General features: G+C 40.3%; 1 protein-coding gene across 9 annotated transcripts in view; it reads right to left on the bottom strand.

The window, feature by feature from the left end:
• The window catches only part of atp2b3 (ATPase plasma membrane Ca2+ transporting 3), a 176,835-nt gene that overhangs the window by 94,082 nt on the left and 55,728 nt on the right, over positions 1 to 27,025 (bottom strand). For 8 of the 9 annotated variants that reach the window (XM_016991185.2, XM_016991183.2, XM_008103883.3 and 5 more), the window contains exons 2-3: positions 18,683 to 18,847; positions 18,089 to 18,383 (exon numbers count right to left, since the gene is read on the bottom strand). In XM_016991185.2, coding sequence (XP_016846674.2) covers positions 18,089 to 18,293 — 205 coding nt within the window. In that variant the 5' untranslated portion in view covers positions 18,294 to 18,383; positions 18,683 to 18,847. The remainder of the gene's footprint in view (positions 1 to 18,088; positions 18,384 to 18,682; positions 18,848 to 27,025) is intronic. The other variant, XM_008103878.3, reaches the window with a different exon arrangement.

Raw genomic sequence — 27,025 nt, 5'->3', positions numbered from 1 at the left:
CTCGGGGCGGATTCCAGGAAACACAGACACAAGGAAAACATTCAATGACTAGAAAAAACGAACTCAGTTTAAGGTAAAGGTTTCCCCTTCCGGCTCTGGGGATTGGAAGAGACGGCGTTGTCCATAGACACCTCCTAGGTAAGGTGGCCAGCATAAGTGCATGGAGCGCCTTTACCTTCCCACTGAGGTGGTAACTATTAATCTACTCACACTTGCATGTTTTTGAACTGCTAGGTTGGCAGAAGCTGGGACTAAGAGCAGGAGTTTACCCTATCCCATGGATTTGAACTGCCAATCTTCCAGTCAGCAGGTTCAGCAGCTCAGCGGTTTAACCCGTTGTGTGGAAGGGGCCTTGGGTAAAGGTAAAGGTTTCCCCTGACGTTAAGTCTAGTTGTGTCCTTCTCTGGGGGTTGGTGCTCATCTCCATTTCTAAGACAAAGAGCCGGCGTTGTCCATAGACACCTCCTAGGTAATGTGGCCAGCATGACTGCATGGAACGCCTTTACCTTCCCACCGAGGTGGTACCTAATAATCTACTCACATTTGCATGTTTTTGAATTGCTAGGTAGGCAGAAGCTGGGGCTAAGAGTGGGAGCTCACCCCGTCCCGTGGATTCGAACCGCCAACCTTCCCGTCAGCAAGTTCAGCAGCTCAGCGGGTTAACCCATTGTGTAGAAGGGGCCCTAGAGAGGGCAAATCAGGTTTGCACCAAGGATTGAGATTTCAGGTCCAAAATGTAAAACCAAGCAAACAGTCTCTTGGGAAACCATAAGAGAGACCCATTCACACTACAGAATTATATCAAGATGACCCTACTTTCTGCTATGGTTCCATCTTATGGAACCCTGAGATTGTCAGTAGCGGGAAAGGGGCCTTTGCCCTTCCCAACCAGAGTCCGAGTGCTTTTCACCAAACTGCAAGACCCAGGATTTCATAGGAAGTTCCATCCATGGAATCATGGTGTTGTAATTCTGTAGTGTGAATGGGTTGCTGCTGATGTCATGAACAATCAAGCACAGCTGCATAGAAAATGTAATCAAATAAAAAACATCAACTGTAACAAATTAGGGATGATAATTGTTCTATTGCATCCCAATTTATAAGCAATGCTCTTGCTCTGGGATTCCTCATTTTTAACCTGAAGAATGGAGAGAAACCCCATGCTATCCTATCACCAGGGTTGAAATCAGGGATGGGAAGGGGGAATGCAGACTGCAGAGGGAGTGACACTGAAATAATGGCCTATTATTTTTTGTGTGCAGTGTTTCAGCAAACGTGTGATTTTTATAAATGTATCCCGGTAGTTATAAACACAAATCCTTTTCCCACAAACCCAGCATTCATGCAGTGTATCAATATGAGGTTAAATCAAAGGTCAGCTAGCGCCAACACCAGGTGAATGGATTATATTTTAAAAAATTGAAATGGCTGAAATGGACAAATTAACTTTAATTCTTCTACAGGGTAATATACAAAATCTGTAAGAAGCATAGAAATTGTTTATGGATTTTTTTAAAAAACTAGAAGAAGATGATGGCCGTAGGATGAACTATAAGTATTATGAAATAATACGTGTATAAACTATATAACTTGTATATATAAGAGCAAAAAAGTTTTAGAAAATTGATGATTTAATACTGAGTTAAAGTAGAAAACTGTATAACTTCAAGAAGAGTGATATTATAGATATATACATTTATATAAGATTTATTGTGAGAAGATGTTATGTGAATGATAGATAATCAAAATAAATATTTACATGTACAGTAGAGTCTCACTTATCCAACACTCGCTTATCCAGCATTCTGGATTATCCAACGCATTTTTGTAGTCGATGTTTTCAATAAATCGTGATATTTTGGTGCTAAATTTGTAAATACAGTAATTACTACATAGCATTATTTCGTACTGAACTACTTTTTCTGTCAAATTTGTTGTATAACATGATGTTTTGGTGCTTAATTTGTAAAATCATAACCTAATTTGATGTTTAATAGGCTTTTCCTTAATGCTTTCTTATTATCCAAAATATTCACTTATCCAATGTTCTGGCAGCCTGTTTATGTTGGAAAAGTGGGACTCTACTGTATATACATTTATATAAGAAGATTTATTGTGAGCAGATCTTATGTGAATGATAGATAATTAAAATAAATATTTACATGTATATTACCAATCTACTAACAAAAGATTGTAAGCCCTAGTGGCGCAGTGGGTTAAACCGCCACTTGCTGAACTTGCAGATCGAAACTTGCTGATCGAAAGGTTGGTGGTTCGAATCTGCAGGATTGCTGATCGAAAGGTCAGAACTTGCTGATCAAAAGGTTGGTGGTTCGAATCTGCAGGATGGGGTGAGATCCCATTCTTAGCCTCAGCTTCTGCCAACCTAGCAGTTCGAAAACTGAAAATGTGAGTAGATCAATAGGTACCATTCTGGTGGGAAGGTAATAGCGCTCCATGCAGTCATGCTGGCCATATGACCTAGGAGACATCTAAGGACAATGCTGGCTCTTTGGCGTAGAAATGGAGATGAGCACCAACCCCCAGAGTGGGACACGACTAGACTTAATGTCAGGGGAAAACCTTTACCTTACTAACTAAAGAGATAGTTGACTGCCATCAAGGGTCGAAATCAGTTAATGGATAAAATAAGGAGAAGGAATATCATGCAGAGTTGGAAGAGAAGAGAAGAAATGAAAGGACAATATAAGAAGAAATCAACATGGATCTTGAAGGATAATCTGTTACTCCTGTTACAGAAAATGTCATAGTTGGAACTTTTTTCTTTTACTTCACTTCTTCCCTATACTAAAGAATATGTGTAACAATACTCTCTTCCCCTATGTCTTTGATGATACAATAGACTCGTGTGTAGAACTATTTAACTAACATACTATATTCTGTAATGTTTTCCATCTTTCCCCTTTTTTCCCTTTTTTTAAATAGTTTGAGTTTTTTCCTTGTTTTTTGAAAACAAAATAAAAAATTATTTGCACCAGAAAAACTTGCCTAGCTAATTTATTTTTAATCCTTCTAATTTGCATCTGGCCTGCCCAGAGCTGTCATTATTGCCCTGTTACAATATTTCAAATTACCTGGCTTCATCATCACATGCTGCTGTTTTAATTGCTGCAAGGTTTTTTTTTTATAGTTCCCAAATTTTGTCATGACATTCAGTGATATGTGGGAACTGGGATCTACATGACTATGGGAAGAAGAACATTGGGGAGACACCATGAATTTCTGCGTTGGGTGACACTAACTCTAATGTGGCCAACAAGTAATGGAGTGGAGAGATGTATGGTCATTTGGTCTGCATGCACTCAAAGGAGGCTGTGTGACATCTGGAGACCTTCCTTTCCAGAGAAAATGGTTAGAATGAAGGATTAACACCTTGGAGGGCCATCAAGTGCTACCTTGAACCTTTGCTACCTTATACAGGTGCCTCACTATTTCAACTGGAAAGCTAGACCTGCCTCATGCAGTTCCTTTCCATTCTTGAATTCCCTGCCTTCAGGAAAATAAACATCAATAGGGCTGGTTGCAAGTCATTTGATGCCTAACGTAAAAGCCAAAGGGGCAAACAGCTCATTCTATATTAAAAGCCATACAGACCAGCTAAGATTTAAAGAGCTGTCAACTCTTACTTGAACAATGGCATTGAGATTTTCATCGCACTTGAGCAAGCTGCCTTAGGAAGCACAGAGAAGGCAAGAAGAAATACAGAGTCTATCTCTTCATGCATATCATATATACTGTATATACTCAAGTATAAGCCTAGTTTTTCAGCCCCTTTTTTAAGACTGAAAAAGCCCCCCTCGGCTTATACTTGGGTGAAGGTCCTGGTTGGCTTATATTTGGGTCAGCATATACTTGAGAATATGTGGTACTTTTATTATTTTTCTCTATTATTGTTGCTACTATTACATTTATTTTACTCTATTTTAATATGACACAGCTGGATTTCATATCACATATTACTCTATTATTATTATTATTATTATTATTATTATTATTATTATTATTACATTTATTATTTCACTCTGATCTTGTTATTATTATTATTGCATTTATTAGTTTATTCTATTTATTATTAGGTAAAAGGTAAAGATTTCCCCTGACATTAAGTCCAGTCATGACCGACTCTGAGAGTTGGTGCTCATCTCCATTTCTAAGCCGAAGAGCAGGCGTTGTCCATAGACACCTCCAAGGTCATGTGGCCGGCATGACTGCATGGAGCGCCCTTACCTTCTCACCGGAGCGGTACCTATTGATCTACTCACATTGGCATGTTGTCGAACTGCTAGGTTGGCAGAAGCTGGGGCTAACAGTGGGAGCTCATTCTGCTCCCGGGATTTGAATCTGGGACCTTTTGGTCCGCAAGTTCAGCAGCTCAGCGCTTTAACACACTGTGCCATCAGGGGCCCCTATTTATTATTACTTGTATTATTTTCCTGTATTTATTATTATTATTATTATTATTATTATTATTATTATTATTATATGTATTATTTTACTCTATTATTATTAAAAGGATACATAAGCACATTTACATTGAAGACGATGAGAATAATGATTTGATCAGAGTTGGACAGTCTTATCTTAAATTTGAGCTTTATGTAAATATTCAAAAACATTTAACCTACTGAGGCCTCAATTAATATAATTTTATTGGTATCTATTTTTATTTCTGAAATTTACCACCCTCGGCTTATACTGGAGTCAATGTTTCCCAGTTTTTTTTTGTGGTAAAATTAGGTGCCTCGGCTTATATTCGGGTCGGCTTATACTCGAGTATATACGGTATATACTGTAGAATTATAGAATCATAAAAACATAGAGTTGGAAGAGACCACCAGGGCCATCTAGTTCAACCTCATTTGGCTACAAAGGAATCAAAACACCCCGATAGATGGTCATCCAGCCTCTGTTTAGAAACCTCAAGAGAAGGAGGCTCTATCACACTTTAAGGCAGGTCATCTCACTTGTCAAATTGTTCTTACCATCAGGAAGTTCTTCCTAAAGTTTAGGGGGAATGTATTTTCCTGTCGCTTCAACAAGACTTTGATTTCACCCCTACTACTATAAAAGGTACTTAAATATTGTGATTTGCAGATTATATTCCATGCATCTGGGCAAGTGTACTGGAATCCACAAAAGCGCATGCTTAATAAAAAGCAGGCTTAACAGTGCAGCTAGATTCTTCTCCCAACATCATTAGAAAGTCTTCTGGGAGGTTCATAATGAAATTTAAGAACCCGAAACATGAAGAAGAAAAAACATTTCTAAAACTTCTTAAAAGAGCATTAGAATAAACCCAAGGCTGAAACTTAAATTTGATACAGAGAATTCCAAGGCACCTGATTTTAAAAGAGCTACGCAGACATCACACTAGTTGCAAAATATAGCAAAGAGACTGATTACTGAAGAAAGTCAAGGAAGAAAGTGTAAAGGCTGATTTGCAGTTGAACATTAAGAAAACAAAGATAATGACTACAAATTGTTTACATGATGAAGCATAGTTCAAGATTTTCCATCTCTTAGCTCAATTATTTGTCCGAATGGAAAAGAGGAAGACCACATTGGAGATGAATAGACTCCATCAAGGAAGTCATGGTCCCGAGTCTGCATGATCTGAACAGTGTTGCTGATGTTGGGGTGACTTGGAGGGCTGTCATCAGCAACAACAACAATGCTATCTATTATTTCCATGTAGCCTAGTGCCACCTCCAATAACAGCCTAGATCATTCTGGTGAAGGTCTAGAAGATCACCCAATACATTGATCTAGAGCCGTCTACTTTGTTCATATTTTATCATATCCATATTTTTTCTACAAAGAAGATAAAACTACAACTCAAACGTTCATGCTACACCGTTATCTTTATTGAAAAGGATTTAAGATTTCTCTTGGAAACTCTAACTTGACTATACCAGTCCCTACTATGACTGATGGGACTGTGTGCATGTGTCCCTCACACACAGGGAGAAAAGCAGGGTATAAAGAAAGGTAATAATAATAATAATAATAATAATAATAATAATAATAATAATAATAGGAACATGAGTCCCTCCCTTCTCTCATTTATTCTTCTCTCTTTCCTTGTCACTTGACATAGAGCCAAAACTGGGCAGATGATGAATCAGGAGAAATCAGTTTCTGACATCAGAGCCTTTAAACAGGACCATTTAAAGGCACAGAGGGTCAGACAAGGTCAGTACAAAGCCTAAACTCTTTGCCTGCATTGTCACTTTTTGTCTTTGATGAACTATGCCTCAAAAATGAGACTGGTTTATTCAACACTCAGGAAAGAATATTAAACATTGGGTCAAACTGCCGGTAGTAAGGCTGGGCCAGCTATCTTTCATGGGTCACTAAACCCAACTCAGTTGGCCTTCTAAGGTTTTATTCATGCCTGTATGCACCAACCTCTGGTATCAAACACCCAGCATTATCCCCAGTTTCTGCATCATAAAAGGGAACAAAGATAAGACACCAAAGGCTAATGTAGACTACAATGATTCCAGCTTAAATACATTTACAGTAGTATGCAACTGGAAAATCTGAGTCAGTTTTCCTCTTAGCTCTCTTCAAGTTCAAGCATAAACATACTTCTGAGGAAGTAAGTTCCACTGAACATAGTGGGATTCATTTTTGAGCAAATTATGCACAGGACCCCTTTGCCCTTCATGCTATACAATAGTAGCACAAAATCCAATTGTTATGCATCCAGTGGAATCTAAGGACTTGTAATTTGGTGAACCACTAGAGCTCTCAGCAGAAAATAGGTACCCATTTCCAGACTACAAATTCCAAGATTTCACATGATGCTGTTCATGACAGTTACAGTGACGTCATAACTGTATGGTACGAAAGAGGCATAGGTTGGACCCTTCCACATGACCTAAGAATGGTTTGACACTTAGAAATTTTGGGAGCGGTAATTTTTTTGAAAGCTTCTAAAAGATTTTGGAATTCTGATCTCTAAAACCAACACTAAGTAGTTTTATCAACAGTAGTGTCAATGTAAATTCGACATTTCTCAGAATGCATATTTCAGTTTAAATGCATGAGCAGCACCAACAACGTATCCCTTTCCATTTGGGATACCTGTATAAAGAATGGTTCCAATTTTTCTCATCCTCAATGAGAAAGGGAGTTTTGACACAGTCAGATATCCCATAAAAAGATGATCAATAGTGTTGTGCTTTGTATGGAATTGTTGTTTGTTTTGTGTAGTTTCATTCGTGTAGTCTCATTTTTGTATTTGGTTCCCACTCATGAAAATGGGCCGCCTATACAACACTAATTTTCGTCTGGCTAATGAAAATCATGAAAATTTTCGTGCCATTGGTGGCAATGGGAGGGCTTCCGAGGCTCACCCCCCCCCCTCGGTTTTTGGGCTAGAGCGGTGAAAATTGCCACACACAGAGGGCATTTTGATCACTTTTAGCCCTCCAACGTTTTAATAATAACTATTATTATTAATATTAATATTATTAACACCCATTGGCACACATCAGCTGTCATGGGGAAGCTCTCCCCTCTCAGACTCAGCTTAGATTCCCAGAGTAGCTATTGATATATATATTAACACTCATTGGCACACATCAGATGTAATGGGGAGGCACTCCTCTCCCAGACTCAGCTTAGGGTCCCAGAATAACTATAGTTGTTTATATTAATATTATTATTAACATCCATTGGTACACATCAGCTGTAATGGGAAAGCAGCCCTCTGTCAGTACCTGCTTATTGTTACAGGGCAGAAATGAAAGGAAAATGAAAGCAAGCATAATGACTGTGTGGCTTTCATTTTCGTGTCGCCTCTTGTTTCCTATGGAAATGTCATCATTTGTTTTGTGTAGACAAACGGTCGAAACGAAATGATAGCGCAAAGGAAATGAAGGAAAAAATTTTGTGCACAGCTCTAATGATCAGTTATCAGTGAAGTTTTAACATTTCAAGACATCTTGCAAAACATTATTTTGTGGTTCAGAAACCTTTAGTTTCCAAAAAAAATATGGCCTTTCATGCTAAACATGCAATTAAAAAGTCTTTGTTCATGCCTGTGCACATCAACCTCTGATATCAAGCAATCATAATAACCCTTAGTTTTTGCCTTGTAAAAGGGAACAAAGATCATGTGATGACTCATGGGCCATGTAGTCCCGTTCCTAGCACTGTTGTGACAGATGAAGAGGAAAACTTAGGTTTCCCACCGTTTCAGCCAGAATTGGAGCTTTTTCAGCCAGAATTGGAGCCCTTGCACCTGCAGGAGATTTGCCTTCCAGAAGTCTGCCAAACAAGCCTTGAGCCGAAATCTCCCCCATTTTCTCGCCGTGATTATTATAAACAACAGAAAGGCGCTCAGGAGGCGTCTCGCAGGAGCGCTAGGATTGCTGCCAGGCATTCAGCTGATTAAGCCTGCTTCCCATGGGAAACTTTAGGGAGTCATGCATCTGGACACAGAGAATGGCTTTCGGTTCTGGTTCCCCAGAGAATTGTTCTTTGGCGGGAAAACGAGACCCTATTTAGGTGTTTTGCCCACGTAGGAATCTTGCGGAGTCAATTCGTCAGCTTCGGGAGTAGGTTGTGTGTGGACTACGCTACTCCCGCTTCAAGTCCTTTGCTCCCGTTTCCAGCCTTGCCTTGCTTCCCAGGACCTTGCCTTGCTCCACGGACCTTGCCTTGCCTTCCGGACCTCGCCACGAATTTACCACGGATCCTGTTCTTGCTCCTCGTTTCTTGTTGCCTTGAATTAAGCCTAGTGTTCCAAGAATCAAGTTTACTTCCTAGCCTTGCTTAAGTTTCATGGACTAAAGGACCTTGTCATCTCCCCTCACTTTGCTTGGCAAAGTGAGTGTTTCGGTTACTGGATTACAACTTTGGACCTTAATATTTCATATTGGACATTGTTTCTTTGGACTAATTTTGACCTTTCCTGAAAGGTCTACTTCTGGACTATTTTCTACACTTGTTTTTATTAACTTTATATATTTCCACAATAAAGATATTAGATAGATTCTGGCCTATGTGTATGGTTATTGGTGCTCTGCAGCCTGGGTCCTGACAGATCAAGACACCAAAGGCTATGACTCTAGCTGACATCCATTTACAGTAGTATGCAACTGGAAACTCTGAGTCTGATACCACTGTACCACTGATGAATGTGAGTAGATAACATTTCTAACCTCTTTCAAAGTTAAAACAAACAACCAATAAACCTAGCCTCAAGTAGAAAATGAATGAACTCACACCATTTCTTGCTGATGTGCTAATTATCTACTTGCAAGGACCCTTCTTTACAATAAGAATACATCAACAATTTTAATCTTTTGCTCCCAGACTAAAGTAGTACAGCGAACTGCGTTGTGTCATGTATTGGTTAATTCATCCTCACCTCATTCTAGTGAATATCCTCCAATTTTTACAGATGAAAACACGGATACATGTGATCGAGCAACGTCAGAGTAGTTATTATTGAGGAAGCACACAAAAGCCAAGATGCAAACTACTTTCATATCTTGAACTCAGTTTGACACAATTGAAATAACATGAGGATAGAGAGAGAAAGTGGGAGGAGAGAGAGAAACTGGGGCATTTTGAAAGCAGCTGAAAGAGTGGGATGACAGAGGATTACCTGGGACAATCCCTGCCAGATCAGGATAGTTGAAGGGCATTCTAGTACCAATACAGTGGGACTGCAACTGAGTTCAAGAGAGCACATTTCCAAGTGTATGTGCTAGAATGTCTGCCACTTCATTTTCATACAGTCTAAATATGTTTTCTACAGCATCTTGGCCCTAGCCCTATTATATCTGCTTCCCTGGCAACAGAAATAAAACATCTAGAAATCTGAATCAGAATTCTACAAAACATGAATCAATTTCTGTGTAGGCCTCCAGCATGCTGTCACCAAATTTTACCTCTGAATTGCAAATGGAGTGTCGGGAGCAACAACAACAACAACTACTACTACTACAACAATATGATCCATTATGATTAAATCTATAAATTGTCATGTAGACATGTCCATCAGTCTATGACTGGGCAATGACTTAACCAGATCCTCATACACAGATGAAGATCTTCCACAAACAGACAGAGACAGCTCCATTTAATCCTCTCAAGACTCTAACAAAAGTCTTGATGGATGAAATCGAATACCGTCTGAGTCGAGCAATTTGTTTCTCAGAGTGGTGAATCAGATGTTTCAATAGGAAGCCCACACAAGCAAGAAATCAGTGTGAAAGTACTCTCATTCTGTTGTTGCCACCAACTAGAATACAGATATATGGGGAGCGCATTTAACTGTGATGAATAAGCACAGAATTATAGCCTTATTCTTCATTCATTTGTCTCATGGAATCAGTGAGGAAGCAATGAAGGTGTGTGTGTGTGTGTGGGGGGGGGGAGTTAGGACAATTACTGAAGAAAGTCAAGGAAGAAAGTGCACAGGAAGATTTACATCTGAATCAGAAAACAATGATGAGGATGACCACTGACTTCAGATTTAAATGGAACCGCATTGAATCACCTCTTGGCAGCTCTACTGGTGGTTGTTATTCTAGAAAGCCATCAGTTGCTGCAAATTGCTGTCTTGGCATGGGAAGCTTGGAGGATTATTATTATTTAACAACAGCAACAGCAGCAGCAACAAGCAACAACAACAACAACAACAACAACAAAAACAACATTTATTACGGTCCATAGACCCATCAGAAAATGAACTGTCATAAACAACTCAGGCAAAATTCCAGCAAGCTGAAAATGTGCAATTGTAGTCCCAATATACAAGAAAGGCTCCCCAAAAACCCCCAGAAACTATAGACTGATCACCCTGCTATCCATTCCAGGTGAACTGTACACCAGGTATCTCTGTATGAAACTGTCGACTGAGAGTGAGGAAAATAAAATTCTTTCAGATGCCCAGGCAGCATTCAGAAAAAAATAACCCATCCACAATGTCTCGCTTAGCAGAGAAATACTATAAAACCCAGAAAGGCATTTTTTGTGGCCTTCATGAACCTATAAGCTGCTTTCGATTCCGAAACTATAGGCCAAATTAGATAATTACCTAACTGATGAAAGACTGCTCCTTCTCATCAAAGAACTTTACAGAGATAGTAGCCTACAGGTTACATGCGGTCCCCAGGGCCAAATTTCAGGATCAATTCAAGTGACCAGAGGGGTTAGGCAGGGCTGTATTTTAGTTCTTACTCTGTTTAACTTATTCCTAAATGATCTTGAGGAAGCCATGCGGGATCCACAAGGTCACCTACCCAGATTGGGTAAAAGGAGAGTCCCTATCTTGCTGTATGCAGATGATACAGCCATCCTCTCCAGGTTCAGACCAGGGCTCATACACCAACTTAGGAACTTTAAAGAATATTGCAAAACAAATGAGCTAAATATAAATTTCAGCAAATCAAAAGTTCTGGTTTTTGAAAGTAAATCTACAAAATATAAATGGTCTATTGACAAATTCTCTCTAGAGCAGGTTAGAAGCTTCCAGTATTTGGGCCTTACCTTCCACCACACTTTGTCCTGGAGAGTGCACTTTTAAATAGTGATTCAAAAGGCAAAGGCCTGCTGAGCATCTATAATAAGGTTTTATTACACCAAATGAAGACAATATGTCCCCTCTGCACTAAAAATCTTTAATACCAAAACAGCCTCTAAGCTCCTCTTTGATGTGGACATATGGTGTGAAAATTCAACAGTTAAACTAGATAGACTCCATAAGGTCCATAAGAGATCTAAATGTGCCTTCTTGTGTGCCAAATGTGGTCCTACTTCTAGAAACAGATGAACGCCCATTGAGTACTAGGGGCTGGATTCTGAAAATGAAGCTATGATTAAAACCAATGGTTTCAAACTGGGGTGGACTACACCACCCCCCTTATGAAGCCTCCCAACCCCTTTGAGTGAGGAGGATTATTATTATTTATAACTATTATTAACTTTACCTATAACCTGCCTCTCTACCCTTGGGGACTCAGCAGCTAACAATCCCACACTTAGACACACAGCTGTGTCTCCAGGTTGCAAGGGGAACAGAGGGGACCTTTACTATTAGCTGACCCTGCTAATAGCCTGCTTTTAATTTGTTTTTATTATAGCATGTTTTTAACTTGTTCTTTTATCTGACTTTTATGGGAACTGCGATTCCCCTTTTCGGGCACCTGTGCCCATTTCTATATATTCTGGTCATAGACCGTAATAAATTGCTGAACTGAACTGAACAGAGGGGACCTGGAAGAAATATCATGCCCTGCCACATTCTAAATTTTAACAGTGTGTATCTAACTTTTTAAACCTCCTTAATATAGATATGGTGAAGTGACATTAAGGAATCTTTCCAACTGATGGGACCATCTAACCTCCAGCACAGATGCTTCTATAAATGGAAAAATTAGTAAATCACTTGCAGAGCTGGTGGGAAACACTGCAATGAAGGTAATATACATTTAGAATGGAAGAACTGTAAAGACTGTTGTAACACTGGGCAGAGACATTCAGTGGTCAGGAAAATAAACTACAATCCAAATATCCCCCCCCCCCCCATTTCAATGGTTCTCAACCTGTGGGTCCCCAGATGTTTTGGCCTTCAACTGCCAGAAATCCTAACAGCTGGTAAACTGGCTGGGATTTCTGGGAGTTGTAGGACAAAACACCTGAGGACCCACAGGATGAGAATCACTGCCCTATTTACTCTATTCTTACAGCTGTCAGAATGACTTCAGGGACTACAGCACAAACAAATGTGTAATGAGTTAATGTGCAAGGGGAAGGATGAGCTGCATTGGATCAACCAAGTAAAATGACTGAATAAAATTATGTGATTCTAGAAGAGATAACACAAATGTGAGTGGAAATGAATCAGATGAGGCCTGATTTGAAGAGGCAATTTGAGGAATACATTTAAACAAGATCTCGAGGCAGAATCAAGGAAATAAAACCCAGATGGCTATAGAGTTGGAACAGATGAATGAAAAATTACGATTGGAAGATAAAAAAGAAAGATTAGAAGAAATAACTGAAAAAGTAAGGAGTGAAATCTAGATGCAATGGCTCTACTTGATCTCAAAAAGCAGGGTATTCAGAAGGACAGCAGAATAATAAAATGAAGATGCCTAAGAAAGAATGGCAATGCATTAGTTCACCTTTTGGAGAGACAGAAATAAGACCTTAATGGGAGCTGGATAAAGTCTATTGTTTGGATTCATTGGATAGTCAGACAGAAGAACTTGCCCAAGAATGTGATTATTTACTTCGTAGAAAAAACCCAACGAGTGTGTGGTCAAGTGTGTTGCAATGGCATTACCTTAATAGAAGCAAACTACATGAAAATGCACTGGTCATCTTCAAAGACATACCAATACGGATTTGAAGAGAAAGTATTGTGTTTTTTCACTGAGGAGATGAAATGCCACGGAACTCCATTCATATTCAAATAGGGAAGCATTAATTTAAATAGGGTCCAGAATGCCAATGAATTCTTTAAAAAAATATGGAAAAGATCTGGAAGGAAAGGTCAGGACTTGGATCGTGGTTCAAGAGAAGACAAGAATAATGGGGAAGAAGAGGAAAAAGGTATATCTCCAAGAAAGGATGACATGCTATGGACCCAAAAAATGTTAAGATCTGACAATGTCTGAAATGTGTCTCATGAAATATACAAGATGTGGATTTGCCTCAGAAGAGAAAAAAAGATACTTCATTACTTGAAAAATAAATAACTCTGATTTGATTTGCTCATATGAAACACATACCGTGTTTCCCCTAAAATAAGACAGTGTCTTATATTATTTTTTACTCCCAAAGATGCGCTAGGTCTTATTTTCAGGGGATGTCTTATTTTTCCATGAAGAAGAATTCATATTCATTGTTGAACAAAAAAAACCAAAACATTTCTATACTGTACAGTAGTTGTCATCACAAACCAACATAACTAAACCAGACACACTGACTCCTGTCAAGAATTTTTTGTTACTACCATTATTTCCATATACAACTGGTATGTAAGCCACTCCCGAGTCCCTCTGGGGAGATGGAGGCGGGGTATAAAAATAAAATTATTATTATTACAGTAGAGTCTCACTTATCCAACACTCGCTTATCCAACATTCTGGATTATCCAACGCATTTTTGTAGTCAATGTTTTCATCGTGATATTTTGGTGCTAAATTCGTAAATACAGTAATTACTACATAGCATTACTGCGTATTGAACTACTTTTTCTGTCAAATTTGTTGTATAACATGATGTTTTGGTGCTTAATTTGTAAAATCATAACCTAATTTGATGTTTAATAGGCTTTTCCTTAATCCCTCCTTATTATCCAACATATTCACTTATCCAACATTCTGCCAGCCCGTTTATGTTGGATAAGTGAGACTCTACTGTATTATTACTGTATTATTATTATTATGTACATTTACCAATCCTGCATGCTATGGTGTTTTGTTTGGCGGGTGCCGGGCATGCTTCCAAACAAAAACTTTGCTAGGTCTTACTTTCGGGGGAGGCCTTATATTTAGCAATTCAGCAAAACTTCTACTAGGTCTTATTTTTTGGGGATGTCTTATTTTCAGGGAAACATGGTATAACGAAAAATGATGGAAATTTATGTTATACCTAAAATGGGAGAAATTATCTCATCTATGTGGAAGAAAAAAGGTGTAGCTGTTTATGCTTCTCAGGAATTGGCCCCTGACAAAATATTTGAAGATCACAATCGACACTATGTAGGAATGGAGATACAACTTTCTAACAGTTTGATAGTGGGTATTTATGCTCCTAGAGCAGTGGTTCCCAACCTTTTTTTTGACCAGGGACCACTTGACCAGGGACCACCATCCAACATTAGTCCAAAAAGGATTACGAATCATTTTTGGTCAACTTTAGATTTGGTTTGGTTATTTGGGATGCTGATTCAGAAAATTGCATTAGATAGACCACATCAGCTTTGTTTCTGATACAGAACATATGCGATCCAGTAGTCACCATCTGCTCACCCACAGAGAACCATATTTAATAATCTAGAGCTGATGTGGTCTATCCAATGCAATTTTCTGAATCAGCACCCCGAATGTCCCCAGGAACAAACCTGAAAATGAAGATTCCAAGGCGCCCCTACTTCCAAGTGCCACATGGAATGGCTCTGCTCAGGAGGAGGGAGGAGGGGAGAAGCAGCAGTCAGGAGGCTTGTTATCACACCTTTTGTATGTAGTCAACTTCTCCCCTCCCGACATCCCTGTTGCCTTGGCACTATAAGAGGGTTTCGCAAGACCAGTCGCTCTTGTTGCAATGATGTAGTAACAGTGAGGCTGCAGACCATATTTTAGTTCTTGGGGACCACTGGTGGTCCACAGATGACAGGTTGGGAACCACTCCCCTAGAGGAAATAAGGCTAACTTGGAAGAGCTTCCTGAGACTAATGGACACAGAAAGTATAGTATTTCACCAGGAGATGGATTGCCCTACTGAGAGAGTACAAAAGACTTTACAACAATTTTTGAGATGTTTTAGTACTTATCAGCAAGACCATTGGAGTGCTTATGTGTCTGAGGGTCACCTTCAGTCTGAAACGACTTGAAGGCACAACAACAATCCTAATTAATTTGACTCTCATTCGCCAAAGGCAGGCCCAAACTTCCCATTGAAATACTAAGAAGTTTATGTGGGTTAAAATTGTTCTTAATTTTAAATATTGTATTGTTCTTTCATTTTTGCACAAATACAATATGCACAGTGTGCATAGAAATTGTTCCATGTTTTTTCAAACTATAATTCAGCCCCCAACAGTCTGAAGGACCATAATCTGGCTCTCGGCTTTCAAGATTTGAGGACCCCTGGTTCAGATCAACAGCAGATCGAAAAATCAATTCACATGGAAACCCCCGGACATATTCTAGTTCAGAGTGTTGGACTAGAAATGCCATTGCATTGACGCACTAAAGCTCAGGCACAGCTCTATCATTGCACTTGCATGTCATGACAAGTCAGCCACACATGCATACATGGTTTATTGCAGTAAATTCAATTCCTTTTTCTCCTTTGAGATATGTGTTTGTATTCTTAGCCCATAGGTGTGTCCTTTCCCTATTAGCTATATAACTAAAGTCTTGTTTTCTTTCTGCATATAAGTTCTAAATAATTGCCAATCTGTCACCTTCTTAGGTTTTCCTTGGTGTCTTATTAGGAGTTGGGTCAAGCTATCCATACTGATCACTTCCAAAATTTTGTTCAGCCATTGTTTTTTTGTGGATATTTCTTGTTGTCTCCATTTTTAGCATATACTATTCTCGCCGTCATAATTAGGTAATTAAAGAAAGATTCCTTGTTTAGTTCCATCTTTAGATCTGTAATCCCTAGTAAATAATACTCGGGTTTCATTTGAAAATTATTCTCCAGGGTTTTTTTGGGTTTCTCCATGTATCTCTTGCCAAAGTTTCTTTGCTTTGGTACATGACCACCACATATGGTAGAAAGTTCCTTCTTGATTGCCACATTTCCAGCAATTATTTTTTATATTTTTATAATATTTTCCTAATTTATGTGGGTCATGTACCACCTATGGATCATTTTAAACAAGTTTTCTTTTAGGTCATATGGGTATGCTTGTTTTAATTTATTATTCCATATATATTCTTCTATTTTAATTGATCTCCCTATATTTATGGTTCATTTTATCATATACCCTTTGACCTGTTCCATTTCTATTGACCACTCCAACAGTTTCTTATAGATTTTTGTTATTGTTTTCTTCTCTGATTTCATTATTTTGTCCCAAAAAGATTCTTCCTCCATAAAACCGTTCAGTTAGTCCTTATTAAAATGTTCTTTTAGTTGTCTATGTTAGAACCAAGAAAATATTTTATATTTTAATTTAATTAATTAATTTAATTTAATTTCCTCTTGACTAAGACTTAAGGAAAAGGAGACGATAAGGGAATTTATTAATAAAGGGTATGATGGATATAAACCCAGGAAAGAAGAAGAATGGAAGTATTTTTAAAAATCTTTTCCCTTTCCCCCTTTTCTCTTTCTCTTCCCCTTCATTTTTCCCTCCTCTTTTTCTCCCTGTTTTTCCCTCAACTCTTTTATGTTCAGCTATATAAAATTTCTATATATATATATATAAAGAAATGTGTTTGTATTTGGATGAATTTGGCATCAACACATTTTTTTTAGTGTCGCAATCCATTTTCAGAACTCCAAGTCTGATTGAACAATTATCAAATCATAAGAAGGGAAAATAGCCTTCCGTGCTACTAAATGCAAGAGAATAAGGATGGAAGATTTAAACCCTGTGATAGTCTTCTCACTATGGCAAGATATATTTATTTCTATTTCTTAGTACTTATTTTTACATTTACATCTGTACAGAATGGGTAATTTTTTTTAACGCAGATTGATTCTTGACCCCTTTTGGGGCAGCAATGCTTCAAAGAGCAGTATATTAAATTAATTAATTAATTAATTAACTAGCCAACTTGCTCAGATATCATGCCATGACTAATACCAATTACTTACTAGTAAACTTTACTGGCCCATTTCTACTGTAGAACTTGTAGAATCTGGACAATTTGTTTCCTCATTTCTCCACACTAGAAAATCTCTTTTGATCATTAAAATCCAATTCTCCCATTACCAAATGACACTACTTGCATGTAAAGTTTTGCAGGCTGTCTTCTGATTCTTTTGCAAAAATCTTTACATGCAAAAATTGGCACGTGATTTTTTTTTAGCTATACCTCATCACCTGTAATTGCACAGACCAAAAAGCTATTGGGACATGTACAAAAGAAAATATAATAGTTTGAAACTATTGACTCCTTGACTCCTGTTCTCAGCTCTCAGAGATGGCATAATCGTACATCTCATTTAGGGCTAGCTACAGGATGTTCTTGGCCGACAGTTCTCATTAGTCCAAGCCAGCATGATTAGAACTGAAATCCAATGATACTGCAAGGGCTATGAGGTCCTCAGCCCTGATTTACCCATGAATGAATGTATCCCTCATGTGAGAATTTGACTTTGGTGTGCCTATTCTGTCCCAACATTCACAAATCTGTACCTTCGGTGGGAGAGGTCTTGAGCCTTCTGCAGAGCCCGTTGACATCAGAGTAGGTCTCCTGGACTTTCTGGAGAGCCTCAGCTCCTCGCAGCTCCATGAGGGAGCGCAGCTCCGCAAGGGTGCAGCCAAAGCCACCAGCATGGTTCAGCTCTCGCCGTTGGTTTTTAGGGTAGAAATCCACCGAGCTGTTTACCATGTCTCCCATGGTGTTGGTGAGCTACAGCTGGGCTGGGCAAGATGCGGAGAATAGCAAGTGGACTTTGGCTAGGTCAGTGGGGTAGACAGGAGAAACCTGCTGAGGGGAGAATGGAAAAAAGTACAAAACTGAAGAAAAAGGCGGGAACACTTGTATTACTATTATTGCTGTTATTATAATTTACTTTATTTATACCCTGCCTTCCTCCCTGAGGAGACACAAGACAGCTAACAGTCACACACTTTAATCAATTTAAAACAAATCAAATACAGAAATTAAAAATTAAACAGTTTTATGTGTGTTAGATTAAATAATTATAATAATTATTAAATACAATAAAATGCATTTTAAAACACTGAATCCCTCAGTGTCTTTAATGGTGCATCCTTTCTGCTTACCTACTCAGTCCCAGATGTGTCCTGTATTCATTCTAGGGAGCCCCAAGCAAGGGGCCGGAAGGTGTTATAGAGGCCAGCCAGGGGACCAAGCCATGGAAGAGGCAGAGAAGAAGTCCTAGTCAGAGCCTGTCACAGTGTATGTTGTTACCACTGCAGAAAGGAAACCTGTCAGAAAAAGTAACAGGAGTAAGTGAAAGTGTAGAAAAAAATTGCCTTACTGCATCCATCTATTTATGTTGGAAGTAACCAGATCTTTCAACCAATCAATTAAACAATCAGTTTACATCTTCTTCCCACTCCTGATCCCTCCCTTCCAAGTTGGTCCTATAGTTCCGGCTCTAGAGCTGCTTCTCATCTTGTATGTTTACCATTAAAATATAGAACCATGGTTGTTGTGATGGAGTCTTTGAGTAATGATACTACTAGGTGCACTAGAAGAGGAAGAAAGACTCCTCGTGAGCAAGACTCCGATGAGGAGCAACAAAGGAAGCGGATCCGGGAAATACTTATGGAGCCTACTGATGATGACACATTTGAGGGCTTTGAGGGGGATGATGGGGTTGAGAATCAGGAGGATGGGATGACAAGTTCAGAGGATGAGGTAATGGACTGGACTAAGGTGCGGGAGATCCAGGACATATGTAGAGAACCCACAAGTAGCGACACGTTTGAGGGTTGGCACAATGAGGATCCAGCTGGGTCTTGGGGAATTATGGGTTTGGATAAAAGATGGACTGGGTGGAGGGATCGGCAAGGGGCTTCAGCTGAAAGGAGGTCTGGTGGGGCATTGTCTGATTCTAGCTCTGAGGAGGAATTGAGGCAACAGGCTGCAGCTGCTAGCAGGCTGTTGTCTGATTCTAGTTCTGAGGATGATTTGTGAATAAAAGTGGGTTTGGGAAATGGATCACCTTTGCAGTCGGCAAAGTGTTGTTGGATGTTCGTGTGTTCATGTGAGCCGTTTGGGAAGATGTGCCTTGGGAAGACTTCTGTGAACGTAAGTTTAATCTGGATTATCTATGGCTGTGGGGGTTGGAACTGTGAGGGTTTTTTCTGGACTGCTTTGTGTTGATCTTATGCATTAGTTGCCGTGCTGCATTCTACGCTTTGGCTCTGTGTATGACCTGGACTGGATTTCGTATTGTGGACTTCTCCTTCTCTGACCTGGACTGGATTTCATATTGCTGACCCGGATTGGACTCAATGACATTGACATTGTGTTTGGGTGACTTCAACAGAGGTCTTCGGGCCCCTGCTGGTCGTCAATTCCTGCCTGCTGACGTCCTGCTCAGAACTGGAATGCCTTCTTACAAAGTTTGTTTTTAAACTGGATTATACTCCAGTTTACTCCGGGTTATTTTCCAGGGTCTGGGGTTTTGTGTTGTTTGCTGGGAATTCTGTGTTTCACACTGAAGATTAAGTGTTCTGAGCCTTTTGAGTTTGTTTTTGGGCTCCTTTTGGTTGTGAACTAATAAACTGTATTTTTACTAATGTCTGGTCTGGCGCTTTAAGGAGTCTGTGTTGCAACAGTGGTGGTGCAATGGGTTAAACCCTTGTGCCAGCTGAACTTTCAAATAGTCATATCTAATTTGCATGTTTTGTATATACAAACCGATATTATGAAACGGGGGAGAGGAGATGCAAAAATTTAAGAATCAAAACTCACCCAATACTTTTTCATTTGAATTCTGTAATGCTCGGAAGCCTCTCAAACTCAGTTTCATTTTCAGCGCAAGCGAGGCAAAGCCAAAAGGCTGCCATTTGAGAAAAGATAAGCTGGCTCTTGCCATGAGAAGAGGGAAGCGCCAGGGTGGGACAAGCTGAGTGAGCTGGGAAAGAGACTGAGAGCACAGAATTCTGGGAAATGTAGTTTGGAAAGGCAAGGAGCTCTATGGCAGAGAATTCAAAAGGCCCTGCCCTAAGCTACATTTCCTAGAATTCTGCTCAGCATCAGAGAGCACCAATCAGGATAGGGCGAAAGATGTGTCCCTCCATAGTAGCAGCCAGCCAGAGTTCCAATAAATTGTTGAATCTGCAAAGAGGAGGACTGACTGATACTTCAGTATTAGTAAGTAAATCTGTGCAAGTGCTGAGAAGAAATTCCTAAATTGAACTATTGGTTAATATGTTGTATTTTGTGTCATATATAAAGAGAGATTCAATTAGATAGCGCTTGTAGTTTTTTTTAATGTTTTTTTAAAAACTTTGAAAATTCCCCAAAAATCCCTGGATGAGTGAAACATTCTTAAACATGATGGGCTAACAGTGGAAAATGTGTTCTATAGTTGTAGCAAGTTTCATGCCAAAGGCTCTAACAATGAGGAAGAAAAGTGCCCCTGAAGTTTCCCCATTGGCACAATTAACAAAATGTAACAAAAAAGTAGTTAACTTATTATAGTTACGACATGGACCCCATCCAATTTTGGAAAAACTTTAGACATGACCCCCTCCCCCTAATTTTATAATGATTATTGAAACGTTTTCTTTTTCTTTTTCTGATTGATCACACAGGCCTAGAAAATAACAAGGGAGGCCCAGTGCAAGGCACTGGATTGAGGAGGGAGCTGTCCAGAGTTCTGAAAGGCTTTCATTAGCCCAAAGCAACATTCCTGCCGCTACAGAACTTCAGGCAGAAACAGCTGAAGTGCTGCCGAGTGGGCTACCGCTCACCCCCTTGACTGACTCTCTTTTCTGTGGCTGTCACTCACAACACTGACAAGTGGTGAAATGCCCAACTCACCACCTCCTGGGATTCCTTTGAAATAGGTGGCCTTTGGCGCTGGCAGCCTTTTGCCTACGGTACGTGCAATCTCATGCTTTCCGAAGGCGGCCTTTGAAAATAAGTAGGAGGACACAGATCTTCCTCTCATGGTTTGGAACATTTCTCTTCAGCTGTCATGCCAGGGAGAGAGAAGGATACCAGCCTCTCCCCACAAACAAGATGCTATGTTGCAGAGAGAAATTTTCCTTCCCAAAGAACAGTCCCTCATATGTACCCTGCCAGTGGCATGGCCCATAAAATGCCATACTCCATGATTTTGATAGATGAGTAAGTTGGGCATCATCCATGACCAGTAAATTAAACAAATAAGAAAGAGAAGAGTAAAAAATATGGGAGAGGGGGAGAAAGGAGGAGGAGAAAGAAAAAGAGAGAAAGAGGAGGCTAAAGTGCAAAATGAGCTTAGGCTTGCCAGAGACATTAAAAATAATAAAAGGGCTTATTTGCTTATGTCAGTTGGAAAAGGAAGAACAAGAAGACGATAGGGCCTCTGCAAGGAGAAGATGGGGTGATGGTGACAGGGGATAAGGAAAAGGCAAAACTACTTAATGCCTTCTTTGCCTCAGTCTTCTCACAAAAAGAAAACCATCCTCAACCTCAGCAACATTTAATGGATGAAGGATTAGGGGAAATTCAACCTCAAACAGGGAAACAAGTCCTTCAGCAATACCTGGCTGCTCTAAACAAATTTAAATCCCCAGGGCCAGATTAACTACATCCAAGAATATTGAAGGAACTAGCGGAAGTTATTTCAGACCAACTGGCAATCATCTTCTAGAGTTCTTGAAGAATGGGAGAAGTCTCAGCAGATTGGAGGAGGGCAAATGTGGTCGTTATCTTCAAGAAAGGAAAAAAGGACGACCCAAACAATTACTGCCCGGTCAGCTTCACGTCGATACCAGGCAAGATTCTGGAAAAGATCATTAAGTAAGTGGTCTGCAAATACTTAGAAATGAATGTGGTCATCACTAATAGTCAACATGGTTTTATCAAAAACAAGTAATGCCAAACTAATCTGATCTCTTTTTTCGATATAGTTACAAGATGGGTAGATGGAGGGTACGCTGTGGATGTAGCGTATCTGGATTTCAGTAAGGCCTTCGACAAGGTCCCCCACAACCTTCTGGCAAACAAGCTAGTCAAATGTGGGCTAGGCAAAACTACGGTTAGGTGGATCTGTAATTGGCTAAATCAACAAACCCAAAGGGTGCTCACCAATATGTCTTCTTCATCCTGGAAAGAAGTCACGAGTGGAGTGCCATAAGCAGGGTTCTGCCCTGGGCCTGGTTCTGTTCAACATCTTTATTAATGACTTAGATGAAGGGTTAGAAGGCATGATCATCAAGTTTCCAGACACCAAATTGGAAGGGATAGCTAATACTCCAGAAGATAGCTAATACTCCAGAATACCCCAAAACGATCTTAACAGATTAGAAAGATGAGCCAAATTAAGTTCAACAGGGACTAATGCACGCTACTCCACTTAGGCAGAAAAAACGAAATGCAAAGATACAGAATGGGGAACGTCTGGCTCAAAAGTAGTACGTGAGAAAAAGATCTTGGGAGTCCTCATGGACAAAAAGTTAAACATGAGCCAACCATGCCATGTGGTGATAAAAAAGCCAATGGGATCTTGGCCTGTATAAATACGAGTCTAGTGTCTAGATCCAGGAAAGTCATGCTACCCCTCTATTCTGCCTTAGACATACCACACCTGGAATATTGTGTCCAATTCTGGGCACCGCAATTGAAGGAAGATTTTGACAAGCTAGAATGTGTCCAGAGGAAGGCAACTAAAATGATCAAAGGTCTGGAGAACAAGGCCTATGAGGAGTGGCTTAAAGAGCTGGGCATGTTTAGCCTGCAGAAGAGAAGGCTGAGAGGACACATGAAGTCATGTATAAATATGTGAGTGGAGGTCATAGGGAGAAGGGAGCAAGCTTGTTTTCTGCTGTTGTGGAGACTAGGATGCAGAACAATAGCTTCAAACTACAGGAAAGGAGATTCCATCTGAACATTAGGAAGAACTTCCTCACTGTGAGAGCCGTATAGCAGTGGAACTCTCTGCCCTGGAATGTGATGGAGGCTCCTTCTTTGGAGGCTTGTAAGCAGAGGCTGGATGGCCATCTGTCAGGAGTGCTTTGAATGTCATTTTCCTGCTTCTTGGAAGAATGGGGTTGGACTGGATGGCCTGTGAGGTCTCTTCCAACTCTATGATTCTATGGGGGGAAGGAGGGAATGAAGGAAAAGGAGGGAGGGAAGGGAAGGAATGGCAGAAAAGAAAAAGAGGAGGCAGAGGGGTGGAGGGAAGAGGAGGAAGGCAAGAAATGAAGAGGAGTGGATGGTGGAAAAAATTAGAAAGAAGAGAAGGTAGGAGAAGGGAGGAAATAAAAAGAAAGGGTTAAAGAGGGAGACAGAAGGGGAGGAGGAGGGGAATATGGTGAAGGAAGAGGAAAGTGAGAAGTAGAATGGGAGAGGGAGGAGAGGAGATGTACTTATTAGCAGCTAAAATCTTCACTGTCTTTCGCATTCCTGCTGTGTTGTGTTCTGACTGCTCCGTGGCACAATACTCTTCTCTCATTTTTAGGAAGGAGAACCCTGAACTCAGCGAGAATCTGTCAGAAGTGCTCTCATCTGTGTTTGTTTCATTTTTTGATCTGCAAAGGCTGGTGCAGGAAGATGTTGCCTTTTGTAGCCCACGAGCAGCCAGTTGTGGTGCCGCAATGAGGAACAGCTATCAAAGCCTCTGCAACCCATGGGGAATATAACATGGAATAAAAATACATTCTTCCTCAAAGAAATGACCTCCGGGGCCTTTTCGTACCACATAATCCTAGCCCTCTAATCCTATGCCTATGGAATCCTGGACTTTGCAGTTTAGGGGAGAGCAGTTCAACTTTTCAGCCACAAAGCAACTCTAGGGCCTCCCCAAACCCCAGAACGACCTCAGGAGCAACAATTCACATTTTAAATAGTTTTTTTTGTGGGGAGATGGATTCATATACTCTCTGTGTGTGCACATACGCATGTGTGTCTTCAACTCATCTGTTGACTTATGCCCAACTCACCACCTTATGGATTTAATAGGATTTTCTGAGGTAAGACAGTTTAGAAGTGGCTTTGAAATATAGCCTACAGCCTTGGCAGCCTTTCATCCAAAAACTAACCTTAGTTTCCAGTGTCTGATAGCACCTGGTGCCTTACTGTTGACACAGGCATGGGCAAACTTTTTTGCCTAGGGGCCACATTATGGGCCTGGCCAGGAGGGCCAGGCAGGAAGGGGGCCAGGTACACACTGGGTGGAGAGGGTCTGGGAAAGGACGGGGCCAGGAAGGGGGTAGGGCAGGACCTAGGCCATCCTTAGGTTGTCTTCCCAGCATAAGAACAGGGCTGCTTGTGCCATTCTTTTGCTGGGAGGAATGCGGGACACACACAGAGACTGCCCCATCCTCCTCCCCCAATCCTTACACTGTCCTTTTTGTTGGAAAAATGTCATCCTGTACTGCTTAAGTCTCTATGGTTAGATAGGAAGCCTAGAAAAGAGTTAGGGACACCTTCCCCAGTTCCATGCATGCTTTGATTAGGCTTTACTATTTTTTCCTCCCTCATGTCCTGTTTAGGTCAACCCCACTCTTTGATGCTTTAGAAATGTGATCTCTCCTAGGGCTTTGACGTAACTTCCTCAACTGAGCCTTTGGAATGTTTATGGCCCTAGAGAAGAAGCGACCCATGAGGTTTGGTCGCCATTCCATCTTCCTGCTTTGTTCCAGAGAGATGATGCACTTTGTCCGCTCTACTAGCAAGATGTAGCTATCTATAACTTTGTTATTTTGATCCATCTATGTGTATTAGAACAGGATAGATTAGCTAGTTAGCTCCAACCCTTTTCTATCCATCAATGGATTTCCTTTTACCTCAATAAATGTTTTTAAACTTTAAAGCTAACTTTGCGTTCCTTTGCCTTCCTGAAGACACAGAGGCCTTCCAAAACTCACACCCCATAAGTCTCACTGCTGCATTTTTACTCTGCTATTTTAATGGGAATTTACCTCATAAAGGGGGTGATTAGAGTTTTAACGGCTCGTCAGTTCCCAACACTTTTGGAATTATGCTGGAAGAAATGTGAGACAGGCGACGGCTGAGTGTGCTCCGGAGGGCTCTCAACTGCCGCATGCCTTCCTTGAGCCATCCTCCGGCATAAGGATTGGGTCGCTCGCACCATTCTTATGCCGGGCGGAGGGTGAGACACACAATGACTGAGAGTGCTCCAGAGGACTCTCAGCTGTTACGTGCCTTCCTCCTCCATCTTTTTGGAATAAAGTTGCAGTGGGTCACCTTGTTCTTATGCCAAGAGGACAGGGAAAATGAGGAGGGTCTGAGGTAAGTGCCCAGGGGGCCGCATCTGGCCCCCGTGCCTTAGTTTGCCCATGTCTGGTTTAAATTAACAAATACAAAATGCTGCTGTCTACATTTCACAGAAAGGAGCTGGAAAAGAAAACACAATAAAGTGCATGGAGTTGATATAAGTCAAAAGGCATCCTGGAAACTTCACTTCTTCACTTCACTTTATTTCTTAATTAGTCGCTCTCCACCAGAGTGTTCCGAGCGACTTACAATTTAAAATATCATTCCACAATATAAAAACATTCAACATAAAAACATTCAGCAGTGACTATTTGGCAAATTAGATCTGATTTACTTAAATGCACAACCAAACAGCCAAGTCTTGAGCGCTTTTACCAAAGATCGCAACTCCAACATTGCTCTAACATATGGAGACAATGGGTTCCACAAAATTGGAGCATAGATTGAAAAGGCTCTACGCCTTGTAGCTTCCAGGTGTATCTCCCTAGGGCGCAGTACATATAGGAGATTTTTCTGGGAGGATCAAGGTGACCACTGATGGAAAAAAGGAATGAGGTGGTCCTAAGATACAGTATCGAAGGCTTGAAACCCTATGTAAATTGTGAATAGCTGCTTCTGGGGCCCTTTGATAGCACACAATTATAGCACTCTGTTCTCCCCTTTACTGCCATGGCTACATCCTGGGATTTTTAGGTTTTTTGGGGGGGAGGGTACCTCGAACTGCTATCTGACTGAGACTTTGAAATATCCCTCCCTACAATTCAAACCCTAGGATTTGCTAGAATGTAATTAAAATGGAACCACGGGGCTTTAAATCTTTAGTGTGGACATGGCTCTTCTGCCACAATGTAATACCATAAGAGTGTAACAGAGGCTTTATTTAAAGGCTGCCTGATAGATTCTAAGTCCAAGCGCAGGGCCCTGCAGTCACTGCTGGTGCGTCTCTGAAAGAGAGGAGCATGACGGAGAGCAGTACCAGGTTCAATTTGGCTGCCTGAAAATCTCAAAGAGGAGGAATGACTGATACTTCAATACTAAATCTGTGCATGGGATGGGAAGAAATTTCTAAATTGAACTTCTGTTGGTTAATATATTGAATTTGTGTCTTATAGAGACATTCAATGAGATAGCTCTTGTAGGTTTTTTTACACAGGTTTTTTTTTTTTACTGTGAAGCACCTTTGAAACATATATGAGTAGCGG

This window comes from Anolis carolinensis, chromosome 2, assembly GCF_035594765.1.
Source record: "Anolis carolinensis isolate JA03-04 chromosome 2, rAnoCar3.1.pri, whole genome shotgun sequence".
NCBI classification, from domain to species: Eukaryota; Metazoa; Chordata; class Lepidosauria; order Squamata; family Dactyloidae; genus Anolis; species Anolis carolinensis.
Note: the sequence above shows the minus strand (reverse complement) of the source record. Positions and strands in the feature narration are given on the sequence as shown.